The sequence below is a fragment of the Aspergillus novofumigatus genome (genome assembly GCF_002847465.1).
Source record: "Aspergillus novofumigatus IBT 16806 chromosome Unknown P174scaffold_4, whole genome shotgun sequence".
NCBI classification, from domain to species: Eukaryota; Fungi; Ascomycota; class Eurotiomycetes; order Eurotiales; family Aspergillaceae; genus Aspergillus; species Aspergillus novofumigatus.
This window is the reverse complement of record NW_020194277.1, coordinates 1,783,052-1,802,667: the sequence shown is the minus strand read 5'-3', so window position 1 is coordinate 1,802,667 and position 19,616 is coordinate 1,783,052. Positions and strand designations below refer to the sequence as shown.

Below are 19,616 nucleotides of genomic sequence, written 5' to 3'. Positions count from 1 at the left end.
TGTTGCACTTAGATACTATCCAGAAGCATATCGTCCGGAGTGTCACAAATGCTATCTGCGATATGGCGGACCTAGGTGGGTTCCTTCGGATAGGTAATCTGCCACTGGAATCCCTCGGATTCTATATCACACAGCGGCAGGGGTGTTTGACTTCTTATATTCATTCGCACTGTGGGAGCCATGTGCCTTTGGTGTCACGACTCAATGAAGAGTGACTTTTCTATAGCGAATGGTGGACATAGGAAGTTGGATTCCAGTCCGAATTTTGGACTATATATCTCGTAGGTTCTTATCCTTCCTACCGCTCGACTTTGAGCTTGCGAAATGGGAACTCCAAATCCCTTGGAAGAGCGATATTTTTATTATCTACTTACTCGCCCTTCGTCAGATTGCCATTTTTGACTTTTCCTTTTGATAACAGTCCCGGATTGGATCCACCCTCAAGTCGATGAATGCGTATAGTCTGGGGTTCATGCCTTGACACTCCGTATTTCCGAAAGTAGTTCATTTGAAGACATATATCATGATCCATTCCGCCATACTAAGGTGTTCTACCTCATCCATGAATCTTCAATCGGACAGCGTGTGATAAGATGATCCAGCGAAACGAAGTCCGTCTCGATCGTCATGCTGCTCCGATGTTTCTAATAGGTCATGGCCGAGGCAGATCGGTCCAGAGACGTCCCGTAACGGTTTAGTCGTGCGTATAACACTTGAAAACAAGGTGCACAGAGAAGCACAAGCATGACGATTTCACAGCCCAGTTGTCTGATCAATAAATCTTCGTCACTTGGCGGTATCTAAAATGACGCCGTGTCTTCGGTTCGTCGAACCCCTCTTTTCTGATCGGCGAAATGATCATACGAGCAGGCACATGCGAGCTATAGTTGCGCGCACTTACAATCTGAAAGACAGTCATCCTCGGGTGGCAGAAGAACAGACCTCTCAAGCGCGCGGTGCTCCCAACCAGTATGCCGCCCTACGCCTCGGAAGCAGATGTCGAAGAGGCTTCCAGTCCGGTCGCACCAAGGAGCTCGCTTGAAGAAAATGGAAATCAAGTAGCTTTGGCGGCGTGTGGGAGATAATAAGGACCAGATCATTGAGGGTGTAAAGGAAGATCTCACCGACTGCATATGAGATGTCCTTCACTGAGGTCATGGACATTCGGACGGACATCGTGAGATTCTCCTGGTTGATCCGATTCCCAAGTACATGGATCCTAGTGCCATTCGAGTCGTCAGGAAACAACTACGTTGATGGAACCCAAGCTTGATCGCATCTGTCCCATTCTGACAATCAACTACCTAAGAAGCCGTCGACAACTAAAAAGTTCGTAAGCTGATCAAGGACCTGAGGTCGCTGATGCAGAATATCCGCGGTATAATCTACCTCAACCTAGGCCAGCTTCGTATTTAGTCAAGATGAGGAGACCGACAATGGTAGATCCATATACCTTGCAATGCTCTGGAATCATCACTGAGTTTCAATTGCCCTAGTCATTTCCTCACCATATCCAGTGGCGTGACGGTGAACGAAGTCATCACCCATGCCGCGGTCCCGTAGGGCCCGTTAGGCTGTATTGGGGACTTGTATACTACAATGGCGAGCACAGCTTCAAAGCTTTTACTCACTTCCAAGTCATTGCAAGGCCACTGCCTTCAGATTGCACCACTCTTGCTGCCACTTTATTCAGCAGATTGAGTCATATATGTGACCGCCCGAAGCAGTCTGGGAATCCTGAGAGGTTAGTCTCTGGAGGACGAGAGGCGCGTTGCTACAAGAAGCTTTGTAGCCAAGAACTCAGTTCGTCTTCTCAGGAATTTGGCCTATCTGGCGATTGTGGGATTAACCGAATATCAGATGAACCGCCAATTCTTCATAGTGTGGAGGCAGTAATGAACTCTATTCCAGTCAGTTCTTAAATTCTGAGACATAGTTGTATGGACTTCCTTTTCAGGCACATGGTGATTGAATCCCTGCTACGGATATACAACCGCGGGTCGGTTGATATTGCCCTTGTGAATGCTCCTCCTTTCGCCTGTAACCCATTCTAAGCAATAAAATGCTGCACATCCTGGGCTATAGGGGATTTTTTTGAATCCATTTCTTGCATCAGTATGACGAGAATGGTGATGGGTGCCTTTCCTATTGTTTCCTCTACGAATCGAATTCTTCAATAAACTGTCGTCAAGACCTGTCACATGTTAGACGAATCCTCGCAAGTGGTTTCCATTTGATTGACAAGAAGCATCTGCCTTTCCCCGCCCGCTTCGACGAAGAGGATGCAGTATCCCTTGGGCTATAAGATAGCTCCACTTTTTCAAAGAGGCGCTGCCTGTCGGGAACTTAAGGGACGAATAATTGAAAAAAGAGCGAGAGCCCAGGAGCCTCAGACGCTAGATAGAAATTAAAAGGGAGCAGACTCGATCAGAAATCCAACACACTAAACCGTTTTTATGCGTGTGGTTGATTCAGGATTCAGGAGAAGGCAGAGCGGGCCAGCGGCAACCCGAAGCATTCGGGCGTTTCAGACCACACAGCACCGGTGCACCTGGATAAGGAAAGCCTCATTTCCAGCAAAGTAGGTGTCTCACCTCCGAATGGTCTGTGCGGCGTATATTGTTCCTGAGCCCAGCCCCCTGCACCAATAAGTGCAGATTGCAGCTCTCGGCAGAAAGAGTGACGTTGTCAGTAACGAACACTGGCGCTTCAGGAAATGACAAGGTCATGGTCCTATTGCTGGTGTGGTCTGATATAAAGTGTTTGGCGGCTAAATACTGGTAAATGAAGAACTGTGGCCCCGTTCGCCAGACATGGCCTATCTGATACATGGGATGGCCAGACCTATTTGGATGGGTCGGTTCATGACTTGGTACGCAGTAGAACTCACTCCATCGCCACAGCCGGAGCGTTTGGCAATAGAGTACTCTGTATTGAGTCGCCCTCAGCTCATTCATTTTGACAAGATTCAATCGCCGGTTTATGGCTTTGTCATCACTCATCTGTGACCGCACAGCGTCAACAGAACTAGTCTGACTGCTTCAATCTGCCTTTTTCTTCTGGTCCCCATCAGCTTGACATAGAGGAATGGAAGTCCATGTGGGTTGCGGAGCATAGCCGATTCGTTCATGGAAGAGAATGGGCACCTGGTCGCTGTCAGGGGTTAATGGACTTTCCATGGAGGCGCCAGCAATTAATGCAATACGACAAGCATTTCCGTATCAATAATGAATATGACAGATCCACCAGGTCCTAAAACCATTTCAATAACGGTTTCCTGACACGATAGAATGGAGACAGAGTGGGGAAACGTTGAGCTAATGATTTAAAGAAAAGCAGGATGAAACTCGGATTGTCACAAGAGTGTGTCCACTATTCCCAAGCAGGAAGTGCTATATTAACCCCCTGATGCAGCTTCAACGCCGACGTATTCGTCGACCACCGCAGACATGACTCGTTCTCATTAATCTCTGACTCGGTGGCTCTATCTCGACTTTTCTCCACCTATCGGATAATTCTGAATTTGAACCGAAACAGGAGCCCTACCAAGCAATCTAGTGATGTCCACTCCGTAAGGATTAGATACCTGCGATGGACCTTACAGAACCGGCTTCATTTTGAATTTGGATAGCTGTTCGGAGCTTTAACCGGGTCTAGATAGGTTCTTCAAGCTTGCCGGAGATATAAGAACCGTCTTCGTCGCGATGGAGGACAGCTTTCTTCTGTTCTTCTTCCCATCAGCCTTCCTTTCTCACGGTCTCAGCACCTTCCATTCTCTCATTCTGTTATATCGACTTCATTGACTGAAGTCCTATTTTCGTCATTCTTTCTCTCGTCTCTCGTTCGATTCGAACCTAAGATTACGCTGTGCGTTGATCGTTTGGGCAATACTACAAAACCTACAACATGTCTGTCTCTAAGATTGCAGCTGTTCTTCTCAGCTCGGCCGCTCTGGTCGCCGGTCACGGATACGTGTCGGGTGCCGTTGTTGATGGCACATACTACACTGGATACCTCGTCAACCAATACCCTTACATGAGCACCCCTCCTGATAGCATCGGTTGGTCTCAAACCGCTACCGATCTCGGTTTCGTCGACGGCAGCAGCTACTCTAGCGGCGACATCATCTGCCACAAGGGTGCTAAGAATGGTGCCATCTCCGCCGAGATCAAGGCTGGTGGAAAGGTTGAATTCCAATGGACTGAATGGCCTGAATCTCACCACGGACCGGTATGTCTTCATAAGACATCCATGGAACAATTCGTTAGGGTATTAACCTAGTACAGGTCATTACCTACATGGCCAACTGCAATGGTGATTGCGCCTCAGTTGACAAGACTAGTCTGGAATTCTTCAAGGTTGATGAGAGTGGTCTGATCAGTGACTCTAATGTTCCTGGCACCTGGGCCTCCGACAACCTAATCGCCAACAACAACAGCTGGACCGTGACTGTTCCCAGCTCCATCGCCGCTGGTAACTATGTCATGCGTCACGAAATCATCGCCCTCCACTCCGCTGGAAACCAGAACGGTGCCCAGAACTACCCTCAGTGCATCAACCTTAAGGTCACCGGTGGTGGCAGCGACAAGCCTGCAGGTACCCTCGGCACTGCCCTCTACAAGAACACTGACGCCGGCATCCTTGTCAATATCTACCAGAGCCTGAGCTCCTATGACATTCCTGGTCCCGCTCTCTACTCTGGCGCTTCTTCTGGCAGTTCCAACACCGGTGGTTCCGCCTCGTCTAGCGCCGCTGCTCCTTCTGCCACCATCACTCAGGCCTCTACTGCAGTCCAGACTAGCTCTGCGACTGTTTACCAGCCCTCTACTACCACCGAGGCTGTCACCGTTACCAGCACTCCTGCCCAGCAGAGCTACGTCCAGGCTCCTACCGCCACCCCTAGCTCCACTGCCAGCAGCCCCAGCTCCAGCTCCAGCACCACTCTTCCCAGCGGCAGCAGCCTCACCGAGTACTTCAACTCCCTCAGCGCCGATGATTTCCTGAAGGTCCTTAAGGAGACCTTCTCTTGGCTGGTTACGGAGAAGGTGCACGCTCGTGATCTCTCTGCCTAGATCAAAGCACTTCGAACGAATCGACAAGCCCTTCCCTGCACATTTAACTTTTGTGCATCGCACCTCTGACGAGTTTTCTTTTTCAAACATACATATATGGGATCGGGTATCCTTTTTGTACTTTAGATGCAACACAATCATTGGAGCTCTTGCTCTATGCTGATCAATTTTTGCTGCTTGTTTTACACCTGTATTACTAAAAGTAGAATGCTTGTAAAGTAAATCTACTCTGAACATTGATGTTCTAACTTGTTATTCTCCAACGGCCTTAACTGTCCCTTTAACTATTAACTTCACTGTAGGCTGTTTCATATATCTATCATCTTCCGCAGAAAATACAGGGAGCTTTATCATTCTATATGTATAAGAAAGCATGATTCCCCTTACCTACATCTCTCCTTCATCTACTTCTCTCCAAGACAACTGCGTCAAGCATGGCGTAGCAAACGGAGAAGCTGCTCTTGGCTTGCTATTCTTCGTCTTCTTTCTAGGCCACAATTTAGATAGTACACCTCTGTTTCCATTAACAGTTACCAGGATCCCGGGCTGCGTTAATTGTTAACATGCTCCAGTGCAATAGGCCTGGACGGCGGCCATTTAAATGATCTTGAATTCTTGATCCTTGAGTTGAAAGTGGTGGTTTGGAAAATTGTGCAAAGAGACGGCAGCAGCACAGTCTGCAAGGAATTTGTGCAAAGCCCTTCGCCCTCCTTATGTGCAAATGTCACTTCATAATGAAGACGAGTATACCTCTGGTACCTTATGCCTGGACTAGTGCGTAGAGAAACAAGACAAGATTGACCTCAGAAGCGGGGAAAATGCGGCCGATTGTTGTTGCGGACAAAAACCGAACTGACATCAACTTTTCCTTTTTGTTCCAGCGTCTTTTGTACCCTTCTTCCACGAGCCCTGTTCTGAGCAGGCTGTGTTTATCAGTATCAAGCAGCTTGAGACAGACTCATATCCTATTTCTGGGCCTCGTCATACACCACCATGTTCAAGAAAAAGCCGACAGTATGTTGTGCCCCTCCCCCGCATTTCTCCCCTCGCTGGCAGTCAGTCCAAGTCGTAGAATGACAACTTTATACTCACTTCTCAAACTATAGATCAAGAATCTTGCGCCCTTACGCTCCTCGGACCGCCGCAAGATCGCCGATCAAATCATCAGCGACTACAATATCAGTATTCCGTCAGCTGCACCAGCCGAGGATGACTCCAATACTCCAACCACGTCGAACCAAACCTCGCCCAACATCACAGCGATCCGAAACTCCCTTCTTCCGGAAAACTCGCTCTCTGCTCGCTTCACCACCACTGCAGGGCCCCAGCTCCGAGAAGTCCAAGGCACAGTTTACGTAGGAACGCATCCCGAGGGTGAGGAACGCATTTTATGGTTCAAGGTGGAACATGGGCCCGGAGCCGATGGACGATTCTATCCCACGGTCTACACATTATGGCACAATCCCAACCTAGTGCCCTTGCTTCACACGCCGGAAATGGTCATGCAGAAGCTCCGTGGCGGCGCAGACCTGATGACCCCCGGCCTCGCGGATGAACCTCCTTTTCCTGAGCGCGCGGTCAAAGGAGCTGTTGTCGCTGTGGCTGGTTTGGACCGACACACTGTCCCGTTATTTGTGGGAGTCTGCGAAATTGATATCGCGGGACTTGGAGAGGTTCAGGGCACGAAAGGACATGCCGTCCGAGGCGTACACTGGGAAGGCGATGAGCTGTGGGCCTGGAGCTCGTCTTCTCGTCCTGGACAGCCTGCTCCTGAATATCTGGCTGGGTGGGATTTGGAAGCGGGCGAGGAAGACGTCGGGGAAATTGAGGAGCGAGTCATTGAGCTTTCCTTGGACAAAGATCAGCAGACGCAACCTGCGGAGGAGGTGCCTCAAGCCGAATCTCTCGAGCAGCAGCATGACGAGGCAGCTCCCGTTGAGGAAGCGAAAGAACCTTCTACAAAAGGTCGGCGCTTATTATTTCCGTCTCGGTCTCGGTATTTCGTTCTTAAACTGACCAATTTGCAGAGATCGACGAGGCTTTTGAGAAAGCCTTCCTCTATTCTCTGTACAAACTGAAACAGGACAACCCCACCGCACCGAACCATGGCCTGTCCCTGCCCGTGCAACCATCCGCCCTTGTCTCGAACATGCTTACTCCTTACCTTCCGATTTACTCTCCTCAGCAGGCTCAATACTATCAGATCAAGAAGACAAGCTGGAAGAATGTCAAAAAGTTCATCAAATATCTTGATAAGCAGCGTCTCGTCAAATCCAAAGACCGCAGCGGACAAGAAACTGTCATCCTCGATGTGGATTTCAACGACCGCCGCGTCGAGCGATTTGTTCCTTACAAACTTCCATCAAAGAACGCCGTTGAGAATGCGGGCAAGCCCGTCCCCGGAAACAAGACGCCTGCAACTTTGGAGGGAGACCCTTCCGTCGGACAGACAATAACCGTTCAGACTCTTTATCGGCCAACGGGAAAGCTTACCCCGACAATCTTCCCAGCTCTTTCGAGCGGCGACCCCAGGAACTACTACAAGTATTCTGAAGTGTCCAACCGTTTGGACGAATACATTCAGTCTCAAAACCCGCCTATTGTCTCCAGTGAGAACCGCCGGGTCATCTCGCTCAATCCTTTCCTTGCAAACACAATCTTCACATCTTCATCAGCCGAGGACAAGACCACCATTGCACGTGGCATGACGACCCGAGATGGCCTCTTGAAGCGGATCGTGGAAGACTCGGCGTTTTTAACTCCACACTATGTAATCCTCAGGCAGGGTCAGGCCCCATCCGATGTGAAACCGAAAGCAGGTGCAACTCCCAAGGTCAACCTCGTTCTCGAGAAGCGGACAGGTTCGAAAACTGTCACCAAAGTTTCGAATTTGGAGATCTTCGGTATAGTCCCTAGTCTGCTGGCTGAAGAACTGCAGAAGAAATGCGCTAGCAGTACCAGCGTTGCCCAGGCCACTGGAGCCACCAAAGGCGTGATGGAGGTCCTGATTCAAGGCGACCAAAGGAAGGCTGTGGAAACAGCGCTGCAACGACGTGGTGTCAAGACGCAGTGGATTGATGTGGTGGATAAGACGAAGAAGAAGAAATGAACCTTCTGAGGGAAGGCATATTGTATTTAGCGATTGGATAAAGCATTGATCAATAATTGGGTATACCCCATGCCTTTGAACGGAAGAATTACATGCATCTCTTCTTCATAAAGACATCCTTCATAACGGTAGATTTGACTCCCAGGCTCTTCATCATGAAACTCCCTTGTAGTCATTTCGACAGGTGAGGTTGCTCCATCAGGCCATTTGTACTAAATGCTCACTTGTCCACCGATTCTAGTAGTCACGGTCGACCCAGGAATCTTTCAGCACAAGGAGGCTCACAGCCTAGTTTCACAGTTAACGCCGCAAGCAAGATGGCTGCAACAGACCAATTGCCCGTTTCATCAACGGAAGATCATTCAAAGCCGTCTAAAACCAAATGATTCCACCAATCGGCGATAACCCGATTCCCCGACCCCTCCCGGTCCGAGAAGCATAGGGAAACATTCCGTCCCATCTATATAAGAGCCCGCTGTTCCCGCAAGTAGTCGAGCTAATCAAGAAATAGATAAATCGATAGAGAGAAGTCTAAACCGAGGAAATGCCAGTCTACCACATCGGTGCGTACCCTGCTACCCTGCTGCCACCAAGCGCATGATTGACCAGTGGCAGTTCTCTTCCGCCTCAAGCCAGGCGTCACGCAGGCCCAGCTCGCCAACTGGGTCACTGTTGCGGAGAGCATGGTGGGTAGGATCCCCGGTTTGGTTTCGTTGAAGGCCGGGCAGCCGTTGCCTATCAGTGTTCCCCGTGCCAAGGGGTTTGATATGGGGATCGTGGCGGTGATGGAGTCGCCCGACGCCGTGGCTTCTTACGCTACGCACCCGGTCCACCTTGAGTTTGTTTCCGCCTTCCTTGTGACAGGTGTGTTCGAATTGGCTAATTCGGGGCTGTAGGGTGTCGAAGCTGAGAGAGGAGTTGTGTGACGATACGCTGGCATATGACTTGGAGTTCGAGAATTGATTTACGAGAGTATAAGTGCAAGTGCGGTGGGTGGAGGCTGAAGAGCCAAAATTCTATCATGACCATTTGCTAGATCCTGCAAAGAATAACCTCCAAGTATTAATGATGACAACAAATGATATACAACGCCATTAAGAAACCAGCAGCAAAAGACGCAAGTGCTTTTGTTGTACCATAACAAATGGGAATAATCCATTAGCTCCGTGATGAAGGAAGGGTGGGACCAGTCGGGGAAACTTGAATAGAAGAGAGCAAAGCCGTTACTCCTTGGCATCGACCTTCTTGGCAGGGTGCTCGCCGTTGGCAGCGGCCTCGTCCTCGCGGGTCCGCTTCTGGCCAGCTGTAGCATCATCGGCGGTGCTCTGCACGACGGGAACGCCACTATAAGTGAATTAGTCAAATGCTGCAAGACCGGGAGAAAGAGGCTACAACTTACCGAGCATCCTTCTGGACCTCACGGCGCTGCTCGCCCTGAGGCTTGCCGAAGCCGTTCTTCCGATCTTCTGCCCGACGCTCGCGCCAGTCGCGCTTGTCACCACCGCGGGGTCCTCCACGGCCGCGTCCGCGGAAACCACCACGGCCACGGCTGGGCTTGATGCGGCCAGCTTCGATGTCCCGAACCTTCTCCTCACAGTAATCTTTCTTGCTCTTAATGAGCAGATCCTGTCCCTTCCACTGGGGCTTAGGATCCAGAGCAAGGAATTCCTTCTGCTTCTCCTCAGTCGCGAACTCCACAAAAACGCTTCCCTTGAAGATCCGATCGTGTGTGCGGCGGAGACGAATTGCGTTGATTGGTCCGTAGGGAGCGAAGAAGGCCTCAATGTCAATTTGGGTGGTAGGAGTTTCCTCTCCGAAGCCCTTGACGTAGATGCTACGGCTCATGGCCTGGTCTTCGAAAACCTTGGCCACGCTGGGGTCGGGGTTCTCGGTCACAGATTCAGGAAGAGGCACCTTGCGGCGCACGCAAGTGTCGTTATCAGTCAGCTCGACAGTCTCAGAGGACTTCAGAGCCTCAACAATGGCGCTGAAGGGCTGGAAGCGACGCATGCGCTTGAAAGAATGAAGAAGTTCGAGGGGAACGGGGCGGTTGCTGCTTCCGCCCACCTTGGAAAGAAGGAACTTGTCCATGGGAAGGTTTGAGTCGGAGAAGTAGAATTCGACCTGCTTGCGGATCTCATCGTGGTTGTCTGTGACCTCCAGCGTAGAGGGATCAAACTTGACGTTGTTGCGACGGTTTCCACGGCCCCGCGTATCGCGCTCCTCGGTCTTGCCCTCCTTCTGCTCCTCAGCTTTCGCTGACTGTTCGCCGAGCTTCGCAGCGGCGGCTACAATGCGAGCCTCCTCTGCATCTTCTGCGGGAGCTTCGCCCTTCTTCTCTTCTGCGGGCTGCTCGGAAGGCTTGGCAGCTTCCCCGGCGGTTTCGCCCTTCAGCTCTGCCAAAACGTTCTGAACATCCTTCTCGGCCTCAGCATTGGCATTGGTGGTCGCAGGGGTAACCTTCTGCTCGTCGGCCATGACTGCAAATTTATCCCGAGTGCTTCGACTCCGTACAAGCGGAAAGAGAGAATGGGAGAAAGGGCCGCGCAGCTCCTGTACTCGATCAGACTAGGTCAGCACACAAACGAATTATTCTCGACCTCCGGATTCAAAACAAAAGACGGAAAAATGAATTTAAAGTTATTGAACAGAAGGTGACAATAGATAAATGTGAGTCAACTCCGCGTAGTCCAAATTCGATATGACTCCGCGCGAGTCGCGCGAAGCATAAGCAATGCACAACATAGTAGTCTTACCTCCAATTAAAAAGCCTTGTAGTCTAGGGGGGAAAATATGCAGCAGTAGAAGAAAGTTCAAGAAGATGCTTCTGCACACAATGAGAATCGGACTTTCCTCTGGTTAGAAGAAAGAAAATCTTCAAGGCGAATAATGCACGGCGGGGGAAATTTTCTGAACACTGCGGAGCTTCAGCCACATGGAGAATCGAGGACTGTGGCGCATGCGGCTCCTAGTCCCGATACGAAGATGTTACTCCACAGACACCTCAATTACGAGGCAGAAATACTAACCCTTTTGGGAGATTCGATATGCATAGAGTAAGCTCCGAAGGACATCTCGACTCCAGACTCATTCTTATCGACAATCCACAAGGCAAGAAGGGCTGAATTATGCTCACGGATGCCAAGTCACTGGATCATGTGTACCAACAGTGCTATTGCGTTTTCTGCTTTACGCCGGCTGGTCCAGGCCCAGCATGGACGCTCTGTCGCGAAGTCAGGGTGCCTCTTTGAGCGTGCCTTCCATACTTGGATCATGGGAGTCAGTTGCCACATACGGCGCTGAGTGTCTTTAATGTTGAGAAACTTCATGACTCTTGTGTGTCTGATTCATAATACATCATCACTTTGCTCGATTTTGGATTAAACTCCCGTGGGTTGAAGAGTAGTGATTGCCCCGTTGTTTGATGTCTCTCCAATCTGCAACTGCTCAGATCGGTTCCCTCTGATTTCTTGTCAGCTTGAGCAGATCATCTGGCGGCCCGGACTTGCTCTATCTGTTCTCCAAGCACATCTTGACGTGAGCAGGTAACAAGCCCTGGCATCGAACCGAAGGTCTGCCAATAGACCCGTTAATCGATGCTCAGCTAGGCCCCAGTTGATCAAGCAAGCCAGCGGCAAGTGGTTGCTTACCGAAGCTCCAGTCGAACGTCTTGACTTTATTGCATCCTTCAACGCTATCACTGGAATCTGGAAGGAAGACCTACATACACCATCCAGCGATGGCTGAAAGTAGCAGTTCGGTTTCTCCGAACCCGTGGTCGACCACAGATGTGAGTTGGTCCATCAGTTGAATGCACTGGATTTGATCTCACGAGAAGTCTAGATAATATATCTTGCGATCGTCTCGCCAATGGTACTGGCAGCCTTCTTGGAATGGTTCCTCTGGATTGCTGCGTTCTTATACTGCCTTGCCAAGGTCTATCAAAAAGCGGATCACTGGAGTATCAGATTCCTCGCGGTCACCATGATTGTCCTCTTCACATTACTGAGGTGAGCTTCAATATGACGAGCCTTCTCGAATAGATTATGCATGCTAATTTGGCACACAGGGGAATCTTTCTGCCTGTCATGATCGTGACCCTCCCCCTCCCAGCTCATTTGAGACGACGTTTCCCCGCTCAGATGGTAATTATACTCCAATGGTTCGCATTCGGGATGTTTTCCGCGCTGCTTATAATTCCTTGGCTTTTGTGCGTCTACAGACTGGTGACACATTCACCGGGCAGGACCAGGCGTATCAAGCAGGTTTTGGATGACCGGACCGCTCCCAAAACGGTTGTTGTTATGCCAGTCTATAAGGAGGCCCCTGAAACGTTAATAAGGGCAATCGATTCTGTGGTTGATTGTGATTATCCAGCTAACTGTATTCATGTGTTCCTCTCTTACGATGGCTGCCTCATTGATGAATCCTATCTTCGGGTGATTGACCACCTTGGAATTCCAATCACGCTGGAGAGCTATCCACAAAGCATAGACGTGACATACAAGGGCGCCAGAATTACAGTGTCTCGTTTCAAACATGGGGGGAAACGACATTGCCAGAAGCAAACTTTCAGACTGATCGATATGGTATATGCGGATTACCTGGAGCGCCACGACAATCTTTTCGTGTTATTCATTGACTCCGACTGCATCCTTGACCGTGTATGTCTGCAAAACTTCATGTACGATATGGAGTTGAAGCCAGGGAGCAAACACGACATGTTAGCAATGACGGGTGTCATTACGTCGACCACGGATCGGGGCTCGCTCCTCACGCTTCTGCAGGACATGGAGTATGTCCATGGGCAACTTTTCGAGCGCTCTGTGGAATCTAGCTGCGGCGCTGTGACTTGCCTCCCCGGGGCTCTGACGATGCTCCGGTTCTCTGCCTTTCGTAAAATGGCCAAGTACTACTTCGCGGACAAAGCCGAGCAATGCGAGGACTTTTTCGACTATGGGAAGTGTCATCTTGGAGAAGATCGCTGGCTCACACACCTGTTCATGGTAGGCGCTCGGAAACGTTATCAAATCCAGATGTGCGCAGGCGCCTTTTGCAAGACTGAAGCAGTGCAGACATTCAGCAGTCTTTTAAAGCAGCGTCGGCGCTGGTTCCTGGGCTTCATAACCAACGAAGTGTGTATGCTGACTGATGTGCGGCTTTGGAAGCGCTACCCCCTGCTCTGCCTGGTCCGTTTTATGCAAAACACAATCCGAACAACCGCACTGCTGTTTTTCATCATCGCGCTCTCACTTATAACAACGTCGAGCAGCATCAATGACCTGCCCGTGGGGTTTATTGCCATATCGCTGGGACTCAACTACGTCCTCATGTTCTACTTGGGTGCGAAGCTCAAGCGCTACAAAGCTTGGCTTTTCCCGCTGATGTTTATCCTAAATCCCTTCTTCAACTGGCTGTATATGGTGTATGGAATCCTCACTGCGGGCCAGCGTACATGGGGAGGACCGAGAGCCGATGCCGCCACCGCCGATGAGCACACTTCGCCTGAGGAGGCTATCGAACTGGCTAAGGCTCAAGGCGACGAGCTCAATGTCGATCTGACTACCTTCCGTTCCAGAGGGGATGAGAAGAGCGTTCCAATCCATCCCTCAGAGAAGATAGAAGGGCGCTTCTCTGCACCAGAGCTCCCCGATGGTTACTCCTCGAACCTGAACGACTCCAACGCTGCCCTTACCGAGCTGATGACGCCTCTTCCCGGTGTGCCGCGGATAGGTATCCATACATATCCGTCCTCCGACTCAATCATAACCTCGGACTCGCTGAGCTCGATCCACCTTCCCCTTAAGGTTGAAGAGCTGACCGGTGATACTGACAATATGGAACCCTATTACGATCAGCAAACAAGGGACACGTCGACTTTCCACCAGATGCAGAGGACTTGTTCTAACGGAATCATGGCCAGTGATTCATGCTCTTCACAAGAAGATGCTTTTGAGGTGGTAAACAAGACTCAGATACTGTCACCTTCAGCTCATATCCTGCCGCATTCATCACAAGCCACGGAGTCGTCATCCGGAGAGGATATATACCCACTTCACTTGCCAGCGCCACACGAACAAGAGACACGGTTTGCTCCTATCAATGCTTCAACCAGAGGTTCAATGGAAAGAAACACCCCAGAGGTACAGCGACCCCGCCGTAAGCTCCCAGGGATTCCACGGCCTATCAAAGCACAGAAAGATGCCGAAAGTATGGTCTAGGGTGCTTGCACACGTCGTAAGGCATCTGTGTCAAAGCTCAAATGTCCTAGGGAAGCGGGTCCATGCACGTTGATAGTCAGTTGAGAAAGCTCCACCGTCGAGACTACCATTACGGTTTTAAGAGATTCGGTCAACCCTTGCAGAACAGTTCTGTTGCTTTCTTATCCTCTTATTTTGGAGTTGCTTCGAGAAACACTTTTTGTACTTCATGCTTTGTCGTCCAGCCTTACGTACGTCGCTTTGATAACACGAAGTAGCACACTCCTTTTAGACTAAACTTATTTGCCTTGTTTGCTTGGGTAGCAGAGTATATAACTTCTCGAGAAGAAGAAGCATAGTCCTTTCAACCACTAGCCAGAGACGACCTTCCAGAGTAAGCGTAACTGAAGCAGAGGCGCTTTTTGGGAAGTCTGAGGTCATATGCAAGCTCTGCCTCCCCTCGCTAATTGCAACATTCAGACATTATCATGGCCTCGAGTACTAATTTCTATTCAAAGATACGAAGGCTTCCAAGAGATCATAGTAGACTCAATTCCTTCTGGTGAGATTTTTGACGACAAGCCTTTCACTGCGCCGATTCCCTGCTGGAGAAAAACCACAGATCTCTGGCCTTCGTTACCCGCTCCGCTGCCTGAAACGGCAGATTGACTTACATTCAGCATGCTAATACCAGTATTACTGCCCTGAATTGGGCGTACCCGTGGTCTTGAAGGAGATTGGCCGTTCTCTGCTCAAACCTGCCGATACGGGACGATGATGGGCAATCGGGAGCTATGCGCTGAGGGGGTTCTCACGAGCTGAGTAAACAAATCGAACACAACAGCGCTGTACATACAGCTAGACAGGTAGATAGCTTCTAATCGCGGGTCATGACCTTCGCTTCTTGTTGACTGTGTCACAAGGCTTGTTTACTATCGTCAGGGCACACTTGGGTACCTTGACCCAATCATAGGAGGAAAGAGGCAGAACGGCTCCTGACATATGGCAGGCATGTGCGTTTTCTTCACGGCAATTCTCCGGGAGGCAGCATCGACAAGTACGTCAACCACGGCCATGGCCAAGATCCATTACCTGATGGTTAATAACAGTGTGCCTTGCCCAGCCCACTTCTTTGTTTGCTGTTAGTCAAAATCGATGGTGATTGGTCAGGTGACTACTTATTTAAGGTAATCGATAAGGCGGCGGAACCCGCCAAAAGCGGTGAGTCAAGGGAGGATACTGCCGGTGACACCCCTCTTGGCGGTGTGACGCGGGAAGATTCGAGTATGAGCCAGAAGGTTCGACAGGCAGCACAGGGGACAGTTTGGGCTTCAGGAACAGGCATAACTAAGAGTAATTGCCCCAGATTGAGTCAGATTCTGGGAGGTAGAGCAGTATAAGAAATCTTATGAGATTGATGATCGTGTGCCCGTTGAGACTATAGAATCCTCAGTTTATTGCAGATCGTACGTGCCCAAAATTGTCAGGAAGAAAAAAATCTGACTGACCGCTTGACGACACAGAAGAACCCACGTTTGCCCCTAGCCACAGCTCATCCGCTTATCACCGCGCCCTGATAGCAGTGGCGCTATTGCAAATTCTCCCCTCTTCGCTCTTTTCTTGCTTAGGATCTTCCAACGTTTCCCTCCAACCTCAATATAGACAACTTCCTCCCTCAACACCTCCCCGCATCATCCCCCCTTTCTCACGGCCCGATTCATATTTATCGCCTAATTTATCCACACAATGAGTGTCGTCGGTATCGATTTCGGTGCCCAGAGCACCAAGATTGGTGTTGCACGGAACAAGGGTATTGATATTGTGCGTATATGCCCCTCAGCTGCATTTGTTCAATATTTTGAATCAATTGCTGGAACAGCTCGCGCTAACGCTTTTGTCTATCCACAGATCACCAATGAAGTCTCCAACAGATCTACTCCGTATGTGCTAACTTTCCCATCAGATCTCTGCCCTCATAGCGCGGTGCTGACTATATTTTCAATGTAGGACTCTGGTCGGATTCGGCGCCAGAAGCAGACAGATTGGCGAGGGCGCAAAGACACAAGAAATGTCCAACCTGAAGAACACGGTCGGCAATCTCAAGCGTCTCATCGGCCGTTCATTCAACGACCCCGACGTGGAGGTTGAGCAGAAGTACACCTCAGCGGCTATCTGTGATGTCAACGGTCAGGCTGGTGTTGAAGTGAGCTACCTGGGCAAGAAGGAGAAGTTCTCGGCGACACAGCTGGCCGCCATGTACCTGACCAAGATCAGAGACATCACATCCAAGGAGCTGAGGCTTCCTGTCTCCGACGTCACAATCAGCGTTCCCGCTTGGTTCACAGATGCTCAGCGTCGCGCCATGATCGACGCCGGTGAGATTGCCGGTCTCAAGGTTCTGAGACTCATCAATGACACCACTGCTACCGCCCTCGGCTACGGTATCACCAAGCTTGATCTCCCCGGTCCCGAGGAGAAGCCCCGCAGAGTGATGTTCGTCGATATCGGACACAGCGACTACACTGCCTCCATTGTTGAGTTCAGAAAGGGTGAGCTCAACGTCAAGGCTACCGCCTACGATCGTCACTTTGGTGGTCGTGACTTCGACAGAGCCCTCACCGAGCACTTTGCCGATGAGTTCAAGGAGAAGTTCAAGATCGACGTCCGTTCCAACCCCAAGGCGTACGCCCGTACCCTTGCTGCGGCCGAGAAGATGAAGAAGGTTCTCTCCGCCAACCCTGCTGCCCCTATGAGCATCGAGTCACTCATGGAAGACGTTGATGTCCGTTCCATCGTCAAGCGCGAGGAGCTCGAAACCATGGTCAAGCCTCTGCTTGAGCGTGTCACTGCCCCCATCGAGGAGGTTCTTGCTGAGGCCAAGCTCAAGCCTGAGGACATGGACTCGATCGAGATGGTCGGTGGCTGCACCCGTGTCCCTGCTATCAAGGACGCCATTGCCAAGTTCTTCGGCAAGACCCTGTCCTTCACCCTCAACCAGGACGAGGCCATTGCTCGTGGTTGCGCCTTCAGCTGTGCCATCCTCTCCCCCGTCTTCCGTGTCCGTGACTTCTCCGTGCACGACATTGTCAACTACCCCATCGAGTTCACCTGGGAGCAGTCGGCCGACATCCCCGACGAGGACACTAGCCTCACTGTCTTCAACCGTGGCAACGTTATGCCTTCGACCAAGATCCTCACATTCTACCGCAAGCAGCCTTTCGATTTGGAGGCTCGCTATGCTAAGCCCGACATGCTTCCTGGCAAGATCAACCCTTGGATTGGCCGTTTCTCCGTCAAGGGTGTCAAGGCTGATGCCAACGACGACTTTATGATCTGCAAGCTCAAGGCTAGACTGAACCTGCACGGTATCCTGAACGTTGAGTCAGGTTACTACGTTGAGGATGTGGAGGTTGAGGAGCCCGTTGATGAGGACAAGATGGACACTGATGCTCCCGAGGGCGAGCAGGCCAAGAAGACGCGCAAGGTCAAGAAGCAGGTTCGCAAGGGTGACCTGCCCATCTCCACCGGCACCAACGGCGTTGACCAGACCGTCAAGGAGACCTGGATCGAGCGTGAGAATGCTATGTACATGGAGGACAAGTTGATCGCCGAGACCGACGAGAAGAAGAACGAGCTCGAGTCGACCATCTACGAGCTCCGTGATAAGATCGACGGCGTCTATGCCGAGTTTGCCAACGAGGAGGAGAAGGACAAGCTGCGTGCCAAGCTGACCGACATGGAGGTGAGTACAATGTTCACGATTTCATAGAGAAACGCGAAGAACTCGAAAGCTAACGCTCTACATAGGACTGGCTCTACGAGGAGGGCGAGGACACTACCAAGTCCGTCTACGTTGCCAAACTGGATGAGATCCGCTTCATCGCTGGTCCCATCGCCCAGCGGTACAAGGAGAAGGTCGAGGCCGAGCGCCAGGCTATCCTGAAGGCCCAGGAGGAAGAGGCGGCCAAGAAGCGCGCCGAAGAGGAGGCCAAGCGCAAGGCTGAGGAGGAGGCCAAGAAGGCGGAGGAGACCAAGCCTGATGAGGAGATGAAGGATGCTCCCGCAGGAGGCGAGGCCGCCCCTGCTGAGGGCGAGGAGAAGCAGCAGTGAAGAAAAAGTCTTTTACCCTTTCGATATCAAATGAGTACGACTCTCGCATATAAAGCCTGATGACAATGGCCTTGAGACGGTGAAGCAATACATCCGATACATGATTCTCTTTTCTTGTGAACTTGTTTTATCTTCTCTGTTACTTTTATGCTGTAGAATGTTGTCTTGGTGATCTTGTTTTTCAAGACCTACCTAGTCATTTTGGCACTGACACCTACATGCGAGCGGCTGAACTGAAGCTGTGGCTCGCATGACTGTGGCCCTATCGGATTATGATTCATGAGAAAAAAGCACACGACGGAAGACTTAGATATATGAAGCGTGGATAGAGTTCAGGCAGCCAATTTGTTCTCTTGTTCTCTTGTTTTCTTCGAGTCCATCATTGATGTAACATGTACAACGTACACTCTGGTTGAGACGGCGAATTACTAGAAGCGGTATAGCGTGCCTATTTGGGGAAAGCGCGTGTTTGAGGCTTGGCAACGTGGTGCGTGGTCTATATAGTTTCCTCCATGCCCTCTCGAGATTATGGCCAACTTCGTCGCTGTTTCCCCACCCTTTCGCGGCCTTCCGGCTCAAGACATTGAGCCATTTTTGCTATCGGGCTGTACATCCCGTGTTCTGCACTTCGCCACCTCCTTTTGCGCCCATGAGTTGTCTTCGCGGCCCTGGCCTGACTTCCATTGGATCTCGTGAGAGTGAATTTTATGCTTGCTTGGGAGCTTGACTGACGTATGATCCTTTTTTTTTGATAGATAATACGGCATGAGAAAACAGAGATTGCATAGAACTGGTGTTATCAGACTACTCTGAGCAAACCAACATGATTCCTATCCGGAAGAAACGAAGTCCAAGAAGCGGCTGATATGCATATTGAATCTGGATTTGAATCTCAACTGACTGAGAAGAGTGAGACTAAACAGTCCATGGCGCTAGACATACGCTATGGAAGTAGTGAGGAAGAATATGTGATCGATCAGTAATGCGACGTGCTCATGCCATATCGGATCCTATGGTCATGTGGAGACACTCCCACAATTGGGCCATGGGAGTTCTTCTTGCCTGCTTCACCACTTTACTTTGCTGGACCCTGCCCTTTTTCCAGTGTCTATAGCAGTTGTTGAC

At 50.5% G+C, this 19,616-nt stretch overlaps 6 protein-coding genes across 6 annotated transcripts; 5 read left to right on the top strand and 1 right to left on the bottom strand.

The window, feature by feature from the left end:
- Positions 1 to 3,906: 3,906 nt before the first annotated feature.
- Positions 3,907 to 5,072, top strand: P174DRAFT_420672 (lytic polysaccharide monooxygenase auxiliary activity family 9 protein; the record flags this gene model as incomplete). Its single annotated transcript, XM_024824884.1, has 2 exons — positions 3,907 to 4,230; positions 4,287 to 5,072. The coding sequence occupies 2 exons, from the start codon at positions 3,907 to 3,909 to the stop codon at positions 5,070 to 5,072; spliced, it is 1,110 nt and encodes a 369-aa protein (XP_024682709.1).
- Positions 5,073 to 5,956: 884 nt separating this feature from the next.
- Positions 5,957 to 8,213, top strand: P174DRAFT_406503 (putative RNA binding protein Ligatin/Tma64). The gene is made up of 3 exons (XM_024824105.1): positions 5,957 to 6,086; positions 6,179 to 7,037; positions 7,100 to 8,213. The coding sequence occupies exons 1-3, from the start codon at positions 6,066 to 6,068 to the stop codon at positions 8,179 to 8,181; spliced, it is 1,962 nt and encodes a 653-aa protein (XP_024682708.1). The 5' UTR covers positions 5,957 to 6,065; the 3' UTR covers positions 8,182 to 8,213.
- A 512-nt stretch (positions 8,214 to 8,725) lies between these two features.
- Positions 8,726 to 9,077, top strand: P174DRAFT_369155 (uncharacterized protein; the record flags this gene model as incomplete). The annotated part of the gene is made up of 2 exons (XM_024822263.1): positions 8,726 to 8,744; positions 8,797 to 9,077. 2 exons carry the CDS (start codon positions 8,726 to 8,728, stop codon positions 9,075 to 9,077), a joined length of 300 nt encoding a protein of 99 aa, XP_024682707.1.
- P174DRAFT_451026 (tRNA maturation protein LHP1) lies at positions 8,929 to 11,028 on the bottom strand. Its single transcript, XM_024828989.1, has 2 exons — positions 9,581 to 11,028; positions 8,929 to 9,525 (listed from the first exon to the last, which is right to left on the bottom strand). Exons 1-2 carry the CDS (start codon positions 10,657 to 10,659, stop codon positions 9,405 to 9,407), a joined length of 1,200 nt encoding a protein of 399 aa, XP_024682706.1. The 5' UTR covers positions 10,660 to 11,028; the 3' UTR covers positions 8,929 to 9,404.
- A 1,137-nt stretch (positions 11,029 to 12,165) lies between these two features.
- chsD (chitin synthase D) lies at positions 12,166 to 14,402 on the top strand (the record flags this gene model as incomplete). The annotated part of the gene is made up of 2 exons (XM_024829857.1): positions 12,166 to 12,191; positions 12,251 to 14,402. 2 exons carry the CDS (start codon positions 12,166 to 12,168, stop codon positions 14,400 to 14,402), a joined length of 2,178 nt encoding a protein of 725 aa, XP_024682705.1.
- Positions 14,403 to 16,127: 1,725 nt separating this feature from the next.
- Positions 16,128 to 18,491, top strand: hsp88 (Hsp70 chaperone Hsp88; the record flags this gene model as incomplete). Its single annotated transcript, XM_024822271.1, has 4 exons — positions 16,128 to 16,202; positions 16,290 to 16,321; positions 16,389 to 18,123; positions 18,189 to 18,491. The coding sequence occupies 4 exons, from the start codon at positions 16,128 to 16,130 to the stop codon at positions 18,489 to 18,491; spliced, it is 2,145 nt and encodes a 714-aa protein (XP_024682704.1).
- Positions 18,492 to 19,616: the final 1,125 nt, after the last annotated feature.

Excerpts from the sequence above, each read along its gene's own strand:
- P174DRAFT_406503 (XM_024824105.1), top strand. The coding sequence starts at position 6,066 with ATGTTCAAGAAAAAGCCGACA. Across the intron at positions 6,087-6,178 it reads TGTTCAAGAAAAAGCCGACA|ATCAAGAATCTTGCGCCCTT; the intron begins GTATGTTGTGCC and ends CTCAAACTATAG. Across the intron at positions 7,038-7,099 it reads GAAAGAACCTTCTACAAAAG|AGATCGACGAGGCTTTTGAG; the intron begins GTCGGCGCTTAT and ends ACCAATTTGCAG.
- P174DRAFT_451026 (XM_024828989.1), bottom strand. The coding sequence starts at position 10,659 with ATGGCCGACGAGCAGAAGGTTACCCCTGCGACCACCAATGCCAATGCT. Across the intron at positions 9,526-9,580 it reads GAGGTCCAGAAGGATGCTCG|TGGCGTTCCCGTCGTGCAGA; the intron begins GTAAGTTGTAGC and ends ATTCACTTATAG.